Source organism: Larus michahellis, chromosome 14, assembly GCF_964199755.1.
Source record: "Larus michahellis chromosome 14, bLarMic1.1, whole genome shotgun sequence".
NCBI lineage: Eukaryota > Metazoa > Chordata > Aves > Charadriiformes > Laridae > Larus > Larus michahellis.
In genome coordinates, this window is record NC_133909.1 from 14,388,961 (window position 1) to 14,407,169 (window position 18,209).

General features: G+C 38.7%; 1 protein-coding gene across 2 annotated transcripts in view; it reads left to right on the top strand.

Moving 5' to 3' along the window:
* The window catches only part of SMURF2 (SMAD specific E3 ubiquitin protein ligase 2), a 63,614-nt gene that overhangs the window by 23,392 nt on the left and 22,013 nt on the right, over nt 1–18,209 (top strand). Inside the window, exons 2-5 of one of the 2 annotated variants that reach the window (XM_074607378.1) lie at nt 5,050–5,088; nt 6,755–6,863; nt 15,065–15,198; nt 16,370–16,435. In XM_074607378.1, coding sequence (XP_074463479.1) covers nt 5,050–5,088; nt 6,755–6,863; nt 15,065–15,198; nt 16,370–16,435 — 348 coding nt within the window. The remainder of the gene's footprint in view (nt 1–5,049; nt 5,089–6,754; nt 6,864–15,064; nt 15,199–16,369; nt 16,436–18,209) is intronic. The other variant, XM_074607380.1, reaches the window with a different exon arrangement.

An 18,209-nucleotide genomic window follows, 5' to 3' on the forward strand; every position in this document is an offset into this window, starting at 1 on the left:
TATTGAGTTTTAAACGTGTTGATTATGTGTCTCCTGCTGCTGCTTCAGCTGGTGTGCTCACTTCCTCGGACATTTGTGATTACTCTTTATTACCTGTCTTCCTGTATCTTTCACCGATAATATTAGTGTCTCTCCAATATACACATTTAAAAATTATTTACTTAAGAAGATAGCTTAAGAAGGATTAATTCTTAATACAGATGTTTTAAAACCAATATATTCCTGTTGTGATCAACTGTAGCCCTGAGGTGCTAGTGCTTCACGTTGCTGGGTGCAAACACTTATAATGTACATGGGTATAATGTTACATGGGTACAAACCTTATAATTTGTCATAAATCAAGAGACACATTATAACAGATAGATGAGAGCACAAACATACGGGTAACGTAACACTACAACGTATCTCTGTGTTAAAGTAGTATAATTCCTATTTTGCACGCGTGAAAGAATGTGGGGAACAAATTGGCTATAAACCCTTCGATATAGGTTGGAATTACCCGTGAGGGTTGAATACACTACCAATGTCAAAGTTCCTTAAATTCAGGTAACATTTCCTCTCTTAAGAGTGTCCTTCCTGGACACTCGTTCTAGCTCTGATACCCTGCCATTGAAGGTGAATAGGATCATTGAAGACTCTTGATCGTATCTAAGATGCGGTGATTCTCCGAAATCTTGTAGATCTTTATCACTTTTTGCTTGTTTTCATTGCAGGCATCCTACAGTAGCACTCTCCACTTCATGTTCTTCCCTTTAAGTATGGAGACCTTGTGTTATATGTATATATACACTTACTATTCTGAAATAAACACACTTAAATAGTGTAATGTATAACATAGGATGCCTTCCATAACAACAGTTTGATGTCATAAAAAGTTTGATTTTTCTGTAAAAATGATTCCAAAGTAAAAGCAGTTGTAACAAAAGTTCTTCAGTAGCTAGCAAGACTAAAAAGAGTTCAGAAAACAAGAAAAATATTTATCTTTCTATAAAATTCACATTTTCAATAATCATAGTTCCTTTCAATTTTTTTGTGGGTTCAACCAATTATTTCATCCCCCTCTACAGTCGCGTGTATATTTTAATACTAACACATAAATTGGATTACAGAAGTTTGAGAATATTAAATATTTTGCATTTATTTGCAATAGTTAAATTATTTTTCAGTAAACCCATTCTTTGTCAGTCACTGGAGTAAAAAATCAGAAAAAGGAAATTGGCAAACGTGAGTCACTTAATTCCTGTTTTTGAGTATTTGAGAGCTGTGTCCCAAAGCAGTCACGGAGGGAGACTAGGTAGCTTATAATATTGTGCTCTTTTCATGTTTCTGTGAACTGACCTGAGCAGCATATGTTCGAATGAGATCATAAGGCATGATAAAAAGATATTTAATGAACGTATAGTATGTAAAACTGATGTGCATGTTTGTCTTGGCACGTATACATTGTTCCTTTAGATTGGAATATTAATGTTCTCTCTTCTGTAGACTACCCAGGAAGACTGCAATAAATACAAAACATAGCTATCCACTGACTCATTGATATTTTGTAATAAATACTTTATCTACATATGTGTACTAGAAGCCATTAATGTCTTTTGATGATGCATTTATGGTGCAATGCTCCCCCCCTTTTTTTTTTCCAAAGCAATGTCCATATATACAGGCATTGGTTTGTGTTCTAGTTTCTGAAAACCTTCAGTGCAAGTTTAAATAGCTTATCTTTTTTTTGTTGTTGTTTAAAAATAATTTTAATAAAAAATGTTTTAAAACAAGCACATACAAATAACAAATAACTTTCTTCAGTGCCCTTGTGCCTCTAGAGGATCTATTAATGGTGCAGCTGCATAGATCTGATAACGATGTGGGTTTGGGTCCAGAACCATCAGCATTTTAGCTTGGCTTTGTCATGAAATTAAATCTTGCTATGGTTCTTTCTGTTTTTTGAATCTTTGGCTCAAATTTGACATAGGATGAGAGGTCTCAGAGATAATTAAGTCCCATGAGTTTTATGAGAATCGTTGCCTGGCTAAAGAGGAGACCCCAGCAGTGACCTGAAATGAGAGGAAAAAGCTGCAGCAAGAGATGCCGTGTTGCGAGGCCACGGGAGAGTCTGCGTGGGAGAGTGGCTGCCTAAATGCCCGGCCGGTGGGAAAAGCTTCAGCTATGGCTTTCAGTCAACCGTAAAACATAAATCCATAGGAAACCAAACTTCCTTAGTTTTTATTCTCAAGGAACTATTAATCAGCTGGTTATCAGAATATTCAGAATAGCTCTTAATACAGTGTTGAAACTGTTAGAAAAGAGTGGAGCATAAAACTCTGGTACTTTTCCCACCAGTGGGAAAAGTTTTGTCCAAAAGAAAGTCCTGAGATAGATGAGAGTTCTGTGCATGGAAGAAGATTGTTTCGCTTAGAATTGATCTGATGCTCGCAGGACCTGGGCTTTTTCACCTAGAAATACCTGGCAGGGAGGGTGTTGTTAATGGAAGATTTCTTGGCGTCTCTCCTGTTTTGTTAACCTGACAAAGACAGAATGAGTTGACATCTGACTTTCCTTAAATGTGGTTACTAGAGAGGGAAATATTGAGCCAAAAATATTAGTTTGTTCACTTGTGGCTAATTATTGGGGCAATGGTTATTAGTCTGTGTGTTGTGCCTGTGCCAAATCTTATAAAAACGAGACTTTGGTTAAATTGCGCTGGCAGGCTTGCTTAATATTTTGAAAAGAAACGTTCATAATTAGTTAACCTTGCAATTTCTCTCTCAAAAGATTAGTCAAACCTCTTTTATTTTGGACATTATGCAATTTCAGGAGCATATTGTATGGCTTGCTGTGCTATAGATGAATTTTGACTTAACTGTTGGATTTAAAGCCTTCAGCTTCACTGGACGCTTCCTATTTCTTGTAATAAGTGAAATTGTGGAAATAATCATATCTTTTTGAGATATTTAAAGAAGCGGCCATCTATATAGGCATCTATTTTACGTGAAGTTTTTCACCACTAGATGAAAGATGGCTGGTGAGCAGTCACCTCTTTCAGCCCTTGGGTGAGTGGCGTCTGTTGACAACTCAGCCTGAGGATATTCTTGGTGTAATAAAATTGGATGGCTTTAGTACCTGTGGATTTTTATTACGCTATTCTAAGGACTTTATTTGAATGCTTTGTGGAGCAGACGGTGATGTGACAGTCTGTTTCCTATACATGCTTGAACTCCAGGTATCAGAAATACCAAAAACGTTTGGGACTATTAATGTTTTACTACTGTTGACTGTTTACGGTGAAATTACAGGGTGAAAATCCCTTGAATAGAGCTCTGCTTTGGGATTACCATTATGTCTTTGAATGGAGAGAAATATTTTTTCTTACCTTTATCATCTTTTAAAAAAAACAACTAATAACCTGGAACCAGGCGTGGTTTTTCTTCCAGGTTAACAGTATTGTTACTAGCACCCCCTTGCATCAAACTAATAATGCTGAAGCTTTCTTGGGAGCTTATATATAAACACCTTTCCTCAGTGTGCAGGGGATGGTTTAATGACTACCTGAAGTCATTAATAGGTCTCCCCTTCTGTTTTATGGAGGACCAAAACTCGTTAGACCCGAGCAGAGTTTTAGCTAGATTTTACAGTGCTTGAATTCCTGTGGAAAGCAATTTCACTAAAGTCAACATCTTTATGAACGTAAAAAATTGGGAAAACATTTATTTCATTGATTTATAATAATATGTAACTTTGACTGTGCTGCATCAGGACTATTCAGGGTGGTGCTTCTCTGCCCTGACCATGGCCATCTCCAAGAGTGCTCAGGGACCACCTCTGCATACTTTTATTTGGGCATATCCTGTAAAAGAAATTGAAAAATCGGTAGCCCCGTGTGACCAATTTGAGGGTATTCTATGGGGGAAAGCGTGACCAATTTTGTTTGGTTTTAGGTGGTGTCTGTGGGATGTGATTTTTGGATGCACTTTTCTGGCTTTGCATTCCCTGCTAGTAATAAATATTGGCGTTCTCATAGACAAAATGTCCAAGGGAATGTATGCTGAGGAGGCTTCTGCAGCATTGGTTCCAACCAAATACCTCTTCCCCCCTCCCCTTTTTTACTTTTTTTGTACTAGCAGCAGGAATTCACGCTTTCACTCAAGACCCAGGAATCCTGTTGTGTTATCAGTAAATATTTTAATGTTTCACAGGGGAATCTAGTATTTCCTGCGTACTAAACCTGTGGTAATAGATAAGGATTTGTAGTTGAACAGTGGTGCATTTTGTGAGAAGTCTTCTGTGTGTACCTTGGCATCTTTATGTGAAAGTTGTCCCCTTTGACCTTTTATTTATTTATTGATTTTTATTTACTCTATTCTCCTATGAGATTGTTCTCCCCTTGGTATTTTTAGTTGACAAATGCAAATGTTCCTCCCTTTTAATTTAAACAAAAAAGCCTGAAACAATTATCAACTTCTACAAATAAAACATATCTTCGAAGCCATCAAAACTCTGGTGTTAGAAGTTAGTCTATCCCACCCAAATGTGTTTCAGGTAAAAACTTTTATTTATTTTCCACACAGAGTAGCAGAAAAGCCTGGGCTGTCTAATGCGCTATTCTTTATGGTCAAGGGAGCTTTCGCTGGTCTGTGGAACCGAACATAAGACCCTGCCTGTGTAACACCACTAATTTTACTGGCACAATTGTTTGTGCCACCGTATGGTGAGGTAGTTGGAAACGGTTCAGTTCCCTCACTCAGTAAATACAGACTTGGCAAAACCACTGAGGGGGGAGGAGGGGAAAAAGGCATGTGAAACTATTGCCTGAGGAAACCACTGCCGTATCACTTCTACTATAATCTACCTAAAGGTGAGTTGCCAAAAGATGACGCTTCTGGCTCAGCTTTCAGGAATTATTTTACATTACAATATAAATGATGTAGGAGCATAATTTGTTTATATTCATTCATTTTGAGCAGGATTTTCTGGAATGCTGGACAGGTAAAGTGGCTTTTTTTTTTTAAAGTTTGGAATCAGTAACTTAATTTTGTATTTCTACTTCTCTTACAGTACTGTGTGCAAAAAACTTGGTGAAAAAGGATTTTTTCCGTAAGTAGCTGTTAAAATCTTATACATTTATAGATGGGATAAATACTACAGAGGTTCTGTACATCAGTGTTTGCAAATGATCATTGTATTAAAATATTTGCATAAAGAGGGTTGGGGGCTTTGATTCCAGGTTTAATTTCAGGGCTTCTAATTTTTTCTTAGGTGACACTTGTCACAGATTCATAATAATAATTAAAACACTGACACACTCTCTCTGTTTTTGATGGGGGGGGGAAACAAATTTACTCTCAGGCAAATTACATGTTTTTCAGTTAGTGCCACATATTTATTAAAATGTTCTTCATATAAGAACTTTCTGTCCAGCAGGCAGATCTACATCTTAATTATTAATAATCATGTCACAATACTTACCTACCCTGAAATTATATTTTAATTAATTTTAATAATGTTTTGAAAGAAGTGCTAAGAGGTGGATGAAGGAGGCAGAAAGGAATGTTATTGGCTGTGTAGACAAGCACGCACAGATCACCCGTCTGCCGCCTCCCGGCTGGGAGTAGGAAGAATTGGAAAGATCAGACCCAAACCTTGAAAAGAATTTGAAGAAGGAATGGTGAAGAAATAGGTTGTAATTTGTCATACTTCTAAAACTTGCTTTTGATTTTTTTTTTTATTTTTGTATGGCTGCAAGTTTTCAGGTGTTTAATAATGCCTAGAAAAAAGCCCTCAAGATTTGAAATCTGTGGTAATACTCCTGCACTGAAGCACAAATCTCGCAAGGATGTTCCCACCCTACCCCACGTGCTTTGCCTTTATCCCCACGTGCTTTGTCTGAAACTTGTCTTGAGCCACTCCGCTGCTTGACTGGCTCCGTCGTGAGTCACCTGAGGAAGCGGAACTGGGACAAAACTTGTGCTACAGAAAATGTGAATAATGTCTCACAGCCTTAGTTCCTTCAGCTGACTCTGTGTGCATTCAGATGAGGGGAAGAATTAGTATGAGGGGGAAAAGGGCTAGGACCGCATGACTTAGGGGCATTAGTGGTGGGACCATCCCTTTTGGGGTCAGTTAATAGGTTGGTTAGAATAGCAGTAGAGTTAATTAGTAGGTTAGCTGCAGTAGAGCTAATTGTAGGCTGCTCTGCTCCTGCTTCTTTCCCGTCCTTGCTGCCTGCACCATCTTTGCACCAATTTTTGTTGATCAGCTGAGCCTATGTGAGTGGTTTTGAGGTACTAAGCTAGCAGAAAATGAAGTAGAAAGCTAGCAGAAAACAAGGTGGAGGTCAAAAGCAAGAATAATCTTGGTATAGGCAGTTGCCTGTAGTAACGATAACAACCGAAATTGTGATTGTAAATAATTGGAAGAATGCCGATCTGTTTTCTTTGCCTTTTGCTGAATTCTTTGTACACTGAGAATTTACTCGATCCTGAATTAGGAAGATTAACGTGTTCAGATTTTTTTTTCCCCAAAGTGTTTGACTTGTACAACTTTTTCTTGGTCTATATCAGTGAAATAAATTGCTAATTTAGCTATTTCCTGTGCTTAGTATGTCATGTTATTCCCCTCATTAAATATGGCTCTCATTTGTGAATATAAGGCAACTTGATGTAAAATATTAAAAAAAATAAAATATATATATTGTGCAATGATACAGGACTTCACAGCATCCTGATCCATTTGCTAGTTTTTTTTTTTTTCCTCCTCTTAGGACTTCCTGATCCATTTGCTAAGGTCGTGGTGGACGGATCTGGCCAATGCCATTCTACAGATACTGTGAAGAATACACTTGATCCAAAATGGAATCAGCATTATGACCTGTAGGTGGTAACAGTGATAACCAAAGGTTTGAAGTGAAATCCTCTGAAGTACACAGGCATTGTCAGATGTTCATAGTACCGTCCTATTTTACAGCTTCGAAAATATCCCAGAAGTTATTAGTTTCAGTGAAAAATACATGTGTCAAAATACCACTTTCTAATTTCCCTCAAAATCTAAACACTACACTTGGTTTCCTAGTGATGATGTCTGCAACATGCTTTACATGCATTAACATAGCATTGTTTTATTGTAATATTTTCATGCTAACACTTCTGTAAAATGAAGCAAATAATTGACAGTGTTTCCCTCAAACCGCTTTTCTCTTCATGCTGTTTTTGTCTGTTGCAGTGCTACAGTGTCTCTTCTTCTCTCTGCCTCTTGTTTTCTCTCCTTTATGTCATTTTCTGTCCCAAATGTTCTTCACGCTATAAATTGTTATGTTGTTATCTCTTGAGCATCTTTCAGTGCTTTTGAGCAATATAATCCGTATGGCCTGTATATGTCATGTTTTTCCTCTGTCTTTCTAAAGCATAGGATATTCTGTATAAGTTATTAAAGCTTTTTTTTTTTATTGAGGTTTCTCTGTGTTTGTGCATGCTGTATTTTCCCTGTCTTTTATCCTTTTTTTATCCTTTTCCTTGGGATGGAAGATGAGGAAGAGAAGTGAACAATTTTGCCTCATTGTATTCTCCTTTCTAGGGCATTGTTCTGATCTCTGACTCTTTTTCCTGTGGCTCCATTCCCTATGCATATTATTAGAAATTGTTTGAGCGTATTTATGTTAGCTTTGGACATCACCAAACCTAGAGCAAATCAAGTATTGGTACACAGCGAATTTCTTGTTCCCCCTTCTTCCCAGTGAAGAAAAGCAGCTTGATAGGTCTTTCAGCAGAATGTGGAAGGCCTGATTTAAAGTGATGTCTTTACCTACTCTTTATTTGAATATCCAAGACTAAATATATGAAGTCATTGTTCATAACATTTTAGGACAGTATACAAAACATTTTCATTACTGCTTAACAATATACCGTAGGCAGTTTAGTTAAATAAGAGCACTTTCTCTGAGGAAAGCTATAGCATTAGGTTTTATTATTCAAACTCAGTCCAAGCTTGGATTCTGCATGTGAGACTAATTCATATTCATTAGGAAAATGGATATAAACCAAGTTTAAGTTCATGTAGAAGGAGTGGCTCTTTTTCATATTTAAAGAATTCTAAGTTAATTTGATTTTTTTACTGTTCTTAAACCTACCAAAATGTTGATTCATATAGAATGCAGATTTCAGACCTCTGCCATTCTGCATCCTCTCCAAGATTTGACCATCATTTGTGAAGATCTAGCTTAAACATATTTTTTTTTCCAACAGCCATTAATACTCTGTGCAGTGGTCTAATGGTGAAATCCGCAAGTAGGTTGCACTGATATTGCAGTTTGCTGCCACCAAAAATGGAGGGTCCCCTTTCTCTCCTGTTTGAGCCCCTTTCCCAATTTGCTGCATGTGTTCATGCTCCTTCTCTTACACTGGCTCCATCTGGGTCTGGGTAAATGCATTCAGTTCACTTGACCCGCAGGAAGGTAGCTGGAGAGGGGAAAAAAACGTGTGTAATTGTTTGCCAGTTAAATGGGTTGCATTGGGTCAGTAACGGTGTGCCACGTTAGCTTGCTTTGGGAGTGAGCTTTTATAGGGAGGCTCTCCATCATCACCACTCGCTGTCTTGTGGCTTCCTTCATGAAGCGTCTTAGAGTACATGAATCCAATTGCTTTGGATGGAGCTGGACCACAGGGTGCATCCCCTGAGTACCACCGATGTGCTCCTGCTGTAGGAGTGAAATGCAAGCATGGACTTTCATTGTTGTTTAGTTTGGTGGTCCCATTAGCGAGCATTAATGCATAGCTTTACAGGGATAAAAGGAGAGTAAGGTGGAAGGGAAGGTGCTGCCAACATGACTCGAGTGCAAAGCCTTCCTATAACCTTTTTACAGCTAGGGAAGGGATGCTTTTGGAGGAGGAATGGTGGGCCATCATTTGGCAGTTAATCTGCTACTAAATTCTGTGTTGAAAATATCAGCGGTTCCCTGTGTCTTCCCCGGTATCTGCCAGTTGTGACTTGGTGTTTGAAGTGCTGTGGTGACAGTGACAGTAAGCAGCTGACAGGAATGGGTTCTAAAGGATGCCAAATGCTCCATGGGCTACGGACCTGGGGACTTGGTGACTTGGTTCCCTTCTGGAGAAAAGCAGGAGCAGAGGACATGAGAAATATGGGAGGATGTTAATAGGCCATGAGAGTAATGGAAGAAAATAGTAAAACCTTAGAAAAAAAAATCCTTTCTGGTTATAGTTTTCAAGGAAGAATGAAGAGAAGGGATTTTTATGTTGTATTATAGAACAAGTCATGCTTCTATCTGGATACTGTAGCTGTCTTAGCTTTGAAGCAAAACTGTGATTGCAGTCCACATCAGATTATAAAAAGCAGAGACAGAAATGGGATTTCTGGAAGAATATTTTGCTTGGGCAGATTTGGGGCTTCTCTTGCTGGATTGTCCTAAGGAATTTGGACCGGTGTGAAATATTTTGTGTGCGGTGGTCTTTTTTGGGAAGAAGAACCCTAAAAAAATCGAAGTTTTGTTTAGTTAGGATATTGTTCTCAATATGAATTACTTGTCCTGTAGGGAAAACTGCTTTGCTTGATTCTGGCAGTTGAATTCCCTCATGACAGAATTATACACAGCATTTCTAATCCAAAATAAAATTTAGCATTATGTCAGGCCTTGTAATTTGAAAATAATCCTTTATCTCTCAAAATTTTCTTCATAATCATTCAACCCGTTTTATTGTCCTGCCTGTTATTCCTTACTCTGTGGACGTTTATTTCCATTTATAAACATCAGTCGCCTAGTCTGCAGTTCCTATTTAAAACAGCAGTAAAAGATTAGATCTCTTTGATACAAAAATTTGCTGCCTGGCTTTTATCTTAAGGTGACTTTACTGTAATGTACCCGGTGTCGGGTCTTAGCTTTTCATCTGCACCAGATATTAAGATAATTAACTTCTAATTTTTGGGAAAAAAAAAAAAATAAAAAAATTAAATATATATGAATAGTAACCATCCTACTGCTAAGCATCTGATGGCAAACCTTATAGGTTACAGGGCTTAATCTTTCTTCTCATCCTTTAAAAATAGTAGGTTTTTAGAACTTCCTAACGCTTACCCTGACAACACGCCATCGCATGGGAACGCCAGTCTCTGCCTTATGACGCTTCCACTGCTAGAGGAAATGCTTTGCACACCAAGCATAACAGATGGAGTCTCGGTGGCAGCTTGCCTGCTTCTGCCACCATGCAGCGTAGGAAATCAGCCCGAGGAAGGTGCAGTTATGTAGACTTTTTTGGAAAGAAAAATCTTGCTTTTTTCCTACCGTGAGGATCTCTCTTGTTTTTTAACTAACTGTAATAGGCTTATGTGCAGTAAAACTGTGTCTTGGCTGCGTTGGGTGGATTGAAGTGTCCGTAGCCTGGAATTTGTGTAACAGGTTAACACTGCTGCTAATCAACAGTCTCGTGTGTCATGTATGTGCAAATGGCACAGTAAGATGAATCTGTTGTGATGTATTTATGCAATAATGTCTGAATTAAGTTGTTAATTCTAGGGAATTTTGTGGCTTGCTAACCTGATTCAGCATAATAGATATTCTGTTGTATAAGATTTTTTTTAAAAGGACATCTGCAGTGTTAGAAAGAACAAAAAACGTTTTGCTTTTGCCTTACATGTTTCTTAACTCAGATCTTAGCATGAAAGAAAGCAGATGAATTAGTTAGTTGCTTAGATTCTTCAGTCTAGATGGGTGTGTGTAAGGGGAGGGGGGAATCTGGGAGGCTTTCCAGAAAGAATTGCCAAATAGTTGCTGTCTGGATGCAGTTTAATGTCAGGAAAATACCATGCTTGCCCTGGATGTATTCCCCTTTCTTATTTTCAGTCTTGTTTGTGTTTTGCCTATTGTTCAGGCCTTTCCTCAAAGCTTTGAATAACCAGATTTAACACATTTACAGACCTTCTCGCATTCAGAGCATATAAACACTACCTAAACCAGCGGTTCTGAAACTTAATAAATCCTCTTTTTTCCATTCGGTGATAGCATGGATCTCTCCCACAGCCTTCCTGTGCTCACCTGTGCCCCCTCTAGCCTACTCCAGCCCTCCCCACCAGCCTCTGCTCTTAAAGCATGAGAGTCATATGGTCTATTTATCTCTAAGAGAGATTTGTACCACGATCTCCACCAAAATCTAGTCCTGGTCCCATCTTTACTCTGTGCCCTTCAAATCTGCACCCCCAGGCCCTAGCGTGGAGTTGTTGCTCTCCTTCTTTGTTATACCTCTCAAATGATATCTCGCCCAAGTTCTACAACTCCTCCTCTTCCCAAAATCTCCTCGCTGCACGTTCTAGTGCTGTTTGGTGCCTTCACGTTCTCAAGCCCCTGCCCTGGCAGAGTCATCTTACTACCCCAACCCCCATTAGTTATTGCTGATGATCCTAATTTTTTCTCAGGGAGAGAAGGCAGCAGCTCTGGTTAGTGCTGGTTTAGAGAATCCCATCCTAGATTAGACTCCTAAAGAGCTGTCAAACAGCTTTGCCTTCTTGACGTGGTGGTTTAGACCAGTTTGATGAAGCTGATGCCCTTTGCAGTTAGGTTGAAAGCGTTTCAGGGTCATGGTTAGCCTGTATCAGCAGATCTGGCCATTCCAGCTCAAGAACATCAGGTGCATAAGTCTTTGCTGAACTTCTTAGGTGGGTCTGTTAGGAACATCTGGAGTAGAAGCCCACTTTGGTGGCTGTTTGCTTGGTGTGTCTGCTTTTACAGTGTCTTGTAGGCTCAGCTCAACGTTGGGCTGGGGAGGAGAAGGGAGCAGCCAGTCAGTGCCGCATGTCTATGCCGTGGTCCTGTCTAAGCCACGGCCTGTGGCTGGTTCTCTCCTGACCATCCCAAAGGCTCAAACACCCTTCGGTTGCTACCAGAGATGAGAGCAGTGTCAGGGTGAAGGAAGAGAGAAGAAAAAATCAGGATGATATTTTTCATTATCTCTCTTCACACCTTCTTCTCCCACAATCTGAAAACAGCTGATATCTCAAAGTGTAATGTTACAGTTATATTAGAAAAATTTCAGAAATTGGAAAATGGAGAAGCAAACTAAGTCATTTGTCCAGGTCGTAGAAAGAGTCTGTGTGACAGCATGGATTAGAAATGGGGAATTCCTGGCTTCCGAGCCCGAGTTCATACCTCTTGATGTTGCATTTTTCTCTCTTTCTGGAGGGAGTACATCTGGCTTGTGATCAGGAAGAGGTGTGTCTTTTTCAGGAAATATTTTTTTCCACTTTCTTCATTCTGCTTTTCTCTACCAAGCTGAACTCTTCAGGGAAAGAGTATATAATGCCGTGGGGATGAAAAGTCACTTGACACCAAACCTTCCTGAGGGGTATATTGGCTCAGAAGGAAATAACCACTTTGGCAATAAAATTATTTAGAGGAAGTTGCAATTCTCCCTGTGTTTTAAAAATTGATTAAAAATTTTTTAAGGTTCCAGTATGGCGTGTACTTGATTTTTGTTTAGAAGCGTTGAGAGTAGGCATTTTTCTTAAAACTTCCAAACATGCAGCTTTTACCCAGAGTCCTAATTTTACAGATTCAGGAAATACGTGAGTTAACAAAACGTATATGGAAATTGAATTTCCAGGTTTCCACTTCATTAATGCTAATCCTGTTATCTCTGTTGAGGTACTGAAGCTGTGAAATGATATTGCTGATAGGGTAGAGTGGGGGAAAAAAAAAATGCTCCAAGAACTTGAATTATGAGGAGGAAGAGAGAGGAGGCATCCAACAAATGGGGGGTTGTGTTTTTTGTGTCTGTTTTTTCTTTTTAAACTTATTAACTTTATTTTTTGGATCATTCTTTTTTAATAACAAATAAAATTTCTAGCCCAGGCTTTTATGTTGAAACTTTATTGCCAGATGATGTAAACCAAATGTAACTTATCCACCAAATGAGTTGGAAATGTCAGCTTGTCCTACTGTCGCTCTTTAAATGCAACCATGTATTTTCATGCCTGAAATTATGCAGAAATATAGATGAAACATTTTGGTATAAAGCCAACTAGCAGTTACTGAACTATTTCTTTTCTTCCTTTGGGGGGAAAAAGAAAACAAAACACCAAAATGAGTTTTTATTTGGAAAATGCAGCTTGTCTTGCATATTTCCTTTAAATGTGTGAATCAGCCAGGCTTTCCGGTTCAAAAATCCGAGTAGGTTATAGTAGTAATATAGAAGTCCTCCCGTTTTGGTATGGGTGGCTTCTGTCTGCATCTTAACCATGAGAACCTCACCCTGAAATGTTACAGTAATTCTTGGAAACTGTGTTGTATATTCAGCTGTTCTACATATTATTCAAACTGTTCTGTTATGAAATTGTGTTTAACCATATACCTTTGACTTTTTTAAAGCAACAAGGAAAACTGGAAAATTGAAGACAGGTCATGATAAGTCTTTATTTTTAAGTGCACCTAGCTTGTTCTCATGAGAATTTATTTTAAGTACATGAAACATTGTAGACTGCAACTGTGCACGTGAATACCCATCTTCATCTCTCGTTTCTTTATGCAAAATTGGCATTGTCAAGGTTGTAAGGCCAAAAATCTGACCTATATATTTTGCAATCAGTTTACTATTCCAAAAACTTTGGGTTTTGTTTGTGTGAAGTTTGTGTTTTGTTTGGTTGGTTGGTTGGTTTTTTTAAATGTGCACTGGTTATTTTAAACCATGCTTATGGGAATGTGCCTACAGTTAGGCTTTTCTGTCTGCTATTTCTCGGGTCAGTCCCTGTCTGCAGGTGGGAAAAAGAAGTTGTCAAAGCTCTGCTTTTTGAAAAAGGAAAAAGGGGAGAAGTGTTAATTGAGAACTTACCTGATCACAGCTGCAATTTTAAGCCATGACAGTTAGTTCAATTGTTTGGTTTGCCAACCTTGACAGTATCATTTCTATCTTTATGAAAATATTAAGATGTTTTAAAGCCGAAAAAGTCTCAGTCAATGGGGGAGATGTATTTAGATGCTGGTTGAGTTGATCAGTTTTCCTTCAAAAACAAACAAAATGGCACTTGGAACTAAACTGCAGAATTTGTGGCCTGGGAAGGGAGAATTACAAGTAGTTCTTGGTATCTAAGCCGTAGTTAAAATTCATTTTCCTCACGTTGAAATAACTATAATAATTCAGTATTGGCAAGAGCCGATTTATCTTAGGTGTTTTGAAATTGTCCTCTGAAAGCTTTGAAAACAAAAACTAGTTGACGACGTAATTGCTTCTGAAGAGCAAAGCTTCAAACAAAAAAGTAAAAATAAAATAGCCGACAGTGTCCAGGTTTCCCCATGTGGGTGAAATGCAGATCTGGGCTTTGCAAAGCATTTCCCTGGTCGTGCCGCGAGGAGGCAGCCCACGGGTGAGCAGGGGGCAGGCAGGGAGTGTGGCACATCTCAACTAAGATACTGTATGAGCCTTTTATTATACGTAATGTATGTTATAAACAAGGCCTTGCTGAAGTTTTCTTAATAGTAAAGCAGCTTCCTAAGGATTTGTTAATGGCAGATGTGTAACTAGGTTTGCTTTACGTTTCCCCTGAGCGCTCCCAAGAGCTGGAAGTGAGGGTGAGCTGCGCTGCCTGAAGAGCAGCAGCAGATGAAGTGCGCAAAAGGATGCTAAACTGATAGTTTCTGTCGTGGTGCTTGAACCACTCTGCCTGCTAACGCTGCTCTCAAACACGCGCTGCCACGAGCATTGCCGTCTCTTTGGTTAGGCTGAGCGTAGGCATGAGTCTGGGCTCAAGGAAGTGTGGTGACCGGGCCAGCCACAGCCTGGTCGTGTTACTGTGTTAAGCAGGTTTTGGTAGACTTTGGATTCACATGAATGCCTTCTTCACGAATCAGGATTTTAGGTTGGTTTGTATTCAAGTACACTCCTTCATAAAACATGCTTTCATTAAAGTATAATGTGTCCATCTTCTCTGAAGATGACTTATTCTCTCTTGCCAATACAGTGCCTGTTAAATTTTTAATGTAATGGTTGATAATCTTTTTTTTCCCCCAAGGTGATTTCTGGAGCATCTTCAAAGTATTCAGTAAGTGCCATTCACAGTACTGTTTTTCCACATTTTTCAGATATATTGGGAAGTCGGATTCAATAACAATCAGTGTGTGGAATCACAAGAAAATTCATAAAAAGCAGGGAGCTGGTTTTCTGGGTTGTGTGAGACTTCTTTCAAACGCAATCAACCGCCTTAAAGACACTGGTTGTAAGTAAGCTAAAGACTAGTGTTTCTTGTCTTTCAGACCAAACTTCCACGCACAGACGTTTTGAAGAGTGGCAGTTTTTGTTGTTTTTTATAAAGCTTGTATATTCTAATTAATTTAGTAGTTTCTAATGTTGGTTTGTGGCTGAGGATAGCATGGGTAGGTTAGAGAATGGAACTCACCTTTGGCTTTTCAGTTCCTTTGCCCCGTTACCATAGAAGTGCCGCAGCCTGTTGTGGATTGTCAAGATTGAACTTAATGTGTTGGAACTTTAAAGGAAGACAGATTCTCATTACCTTCAAATTATCTTTTTATTACCTTCAAAAATGCAAGTCTTAAGGGATAAATGAAAGGGGAGATCTATCTCGAAGCCAAATTCATAGTTTAAAAATTAATGGACCTTCAAAATTAAATAGTAAACTTTGTCATAAGATATTAAGTGCTTTATAATACTTCTAGTGCTTCGTATTTAATTTTTTAAAAGTTAATTAACATGCAAGATGCTATTTTCCCATTATCCTAATGGATGCCATTTACTTCAGAACAAAATTTGGCGCAGTGTTTGTGATGGAAGAGTAGTGCTTGGCTATAGAGACAATTAAAAAAAAAACAGTGACGTGCTGGTAGAGAAGCATTGTGATTTTACCTTTAATAATGTGTTCCTTGGTAATAAAGGCATAACTGAAGTTCTCATTTTTAAATATTTGTCACTAGATCAGTGCTTCGGTGCATTGTGCTTTGCTCAATTTGAAATTTTACCTATTTAGCATGGAACGCATGGGGTGATGCTGCAGGTTATCTGTGCTGTACTAATGAGTGTTGAGCTGGAAGTGCATTATGACAATGGCTGGTCTTTACAAGAGAAAAGAGTTCAAAATACTTTATGATCACTTTAGGCATCCAATATAGGATAATGTAATTTCTTAGTCATCAGAAGAGCTTTGTGAAGTAGGAAAAATGTTACAGCAAAAGTATTCTAGTCTTCTTTTCTGATTTTAAAATAATGAAAAATGAAGTCTTGGCTGAAGATTTTTAGTTTTGCGTCCCTTCCCCCATCTCTTGAAGTCTTAACTATCCTGCACCAGGCTGAATTTTGTTCTGATGGTTCTTCAATGTGCCTTTCAGAGGCAGCAAAATACCGTGTGAGTTACACTTTGTGTCCTTGTTTTGTAGATCAGAGATTGGATCTGTGCAAGCTTGGGCCAAATGACAATGATACTGTTAGAGGACAGATAGTAGGTAAGTAAAGGTTTTTATCTATTAGTTCTCTTGAAGCTTAATAGTAGCTATAGAAATACCCTTCCTAGATGTCAGTTTCCTGTAATTAACTTTTTTTTTCAAATTCTGTGTCTAGTGCCAGAGTCATTTGGACTTCAAGCTAGAAGTGTGTATGTAGAGAATTTAAAGAAAACAAACAAACAAACAAAAACAAACAAAAAAATCCGAAAACAAACAACAAAAAACCCACACAAACCCCCCCTAAGCAACCCCCCCCAAATATTATTATAAGTGTTAGGACAGATAAGACAATAGATAACAGAAAATTGATTTAGAAAGCTTTTAATTTCACTGTAAAGAATGGTGACAACTTGAGCCTGAACTCCTTGTGAAAAACTGATTACAAATTTCTTGGCCATTGAGAGTTCCAGCAAAGCTTTACTTCCTGTAGGTTTTGTGAAAGGGTAAAACATCTTGCTGCAACAGGAATGAGTTGTTGTCTGGGATGACTTGGTCAATTCATTTTGTGTTTTCACGGGTTATTAACAAGTCTGTCACCAATCTCAGTAACTGTGCTTTGTCATTCTGCTAACTCATAAACCTTAAATAACTTGAGAATTAAAAAGAAGCTGGCAAATTGAAAAACAGGTGTCCACAAACAACTTCATAAACACTCTGTCTGGTGTACTGTAAGTTGTTTCAGAAGGCAGCGTTTCTAGTAGGTCACTTAAGTCGTAGAAAAAGTTGGTCAGTATAAGGAACTCGTTATTTTTATGGCAAGATGTTAATGAGAGTATTTGGACATAGGGGAAAGAAAAGTGAATTTGCATGCTCAGTTTTGTGTTAAATTACTAGATCAAATAATACCCAGGCAACATTCTTGGTTTGTCAGCCAGGGAAAACTATTGGAATATCAGTCAGCAAATAAGGGCTTCAGTGCATTTGTTTGCTTTCCTCAAAGTGCTCTGTTGAATAACACCTGTGGTGTTACCTCTTCATGTTGCTTTAACCACCCGTCTAGCATCTGATCTGCAAGTGTTTACACAGTATTAAGATAAAGAGTGAGGTGGCACAGGAGAGTCAAATGATGGTAGAAATGCGGACTTGTCAGTGCACTGCTGCCGCTTCAGATGATTCTTGAATATTAAATTTTCCATGGGAGCTTGCACAGAAGAGTACAGGTTAAAAAAAGTTATTTTTCTAGGGTGCATTATGTTGTCAGTTTGGTTTGCTTTTTGGTTTTGCTCCAGTATACTGGTCCCCTGATCATTCACGCTTTATGCATGCAGTTTTGTTTGTGGGGTTCCTTTTAAGAGGAAACTGAACTCGCATGTTCAGGGTCTGTTCTGCCCGCAGCAGTCCTTCAGATGTCACACCAGCAGGGACTGTACCCTCACACCATGACGTGCTCTCATGCTGCCCTCCAGAGTATGCAACATGCATCCTTGTCATCATGACTCAAGAATGCTAGCATTAATTAAACAATAAAAAAACAAACAAACAAAAAAAAGCCACCCCAAAGCAGAAAGGTGTCAAGGCTGTTGGGATGCCAGGTGGGAAGCCTGGGGCAAATACCATGCAGTGTGGGCATGGCAGATACACTTCAGAGATAACTAGTTGTCAGAGATAACTAGTCAGCAGTGTGGGCATAAACTAGACTGACCAGTTGGCTTAACCTGGTGTGATGATGGGAAGTGGTGTAGCCAGAGCAGCATTAGCTCTCTTGGCATGCTGCTGGGGCTGTCCCTAATTAGCAGGAGCTGCTGGATCATACACTGAACCTAGGAAAAACGCA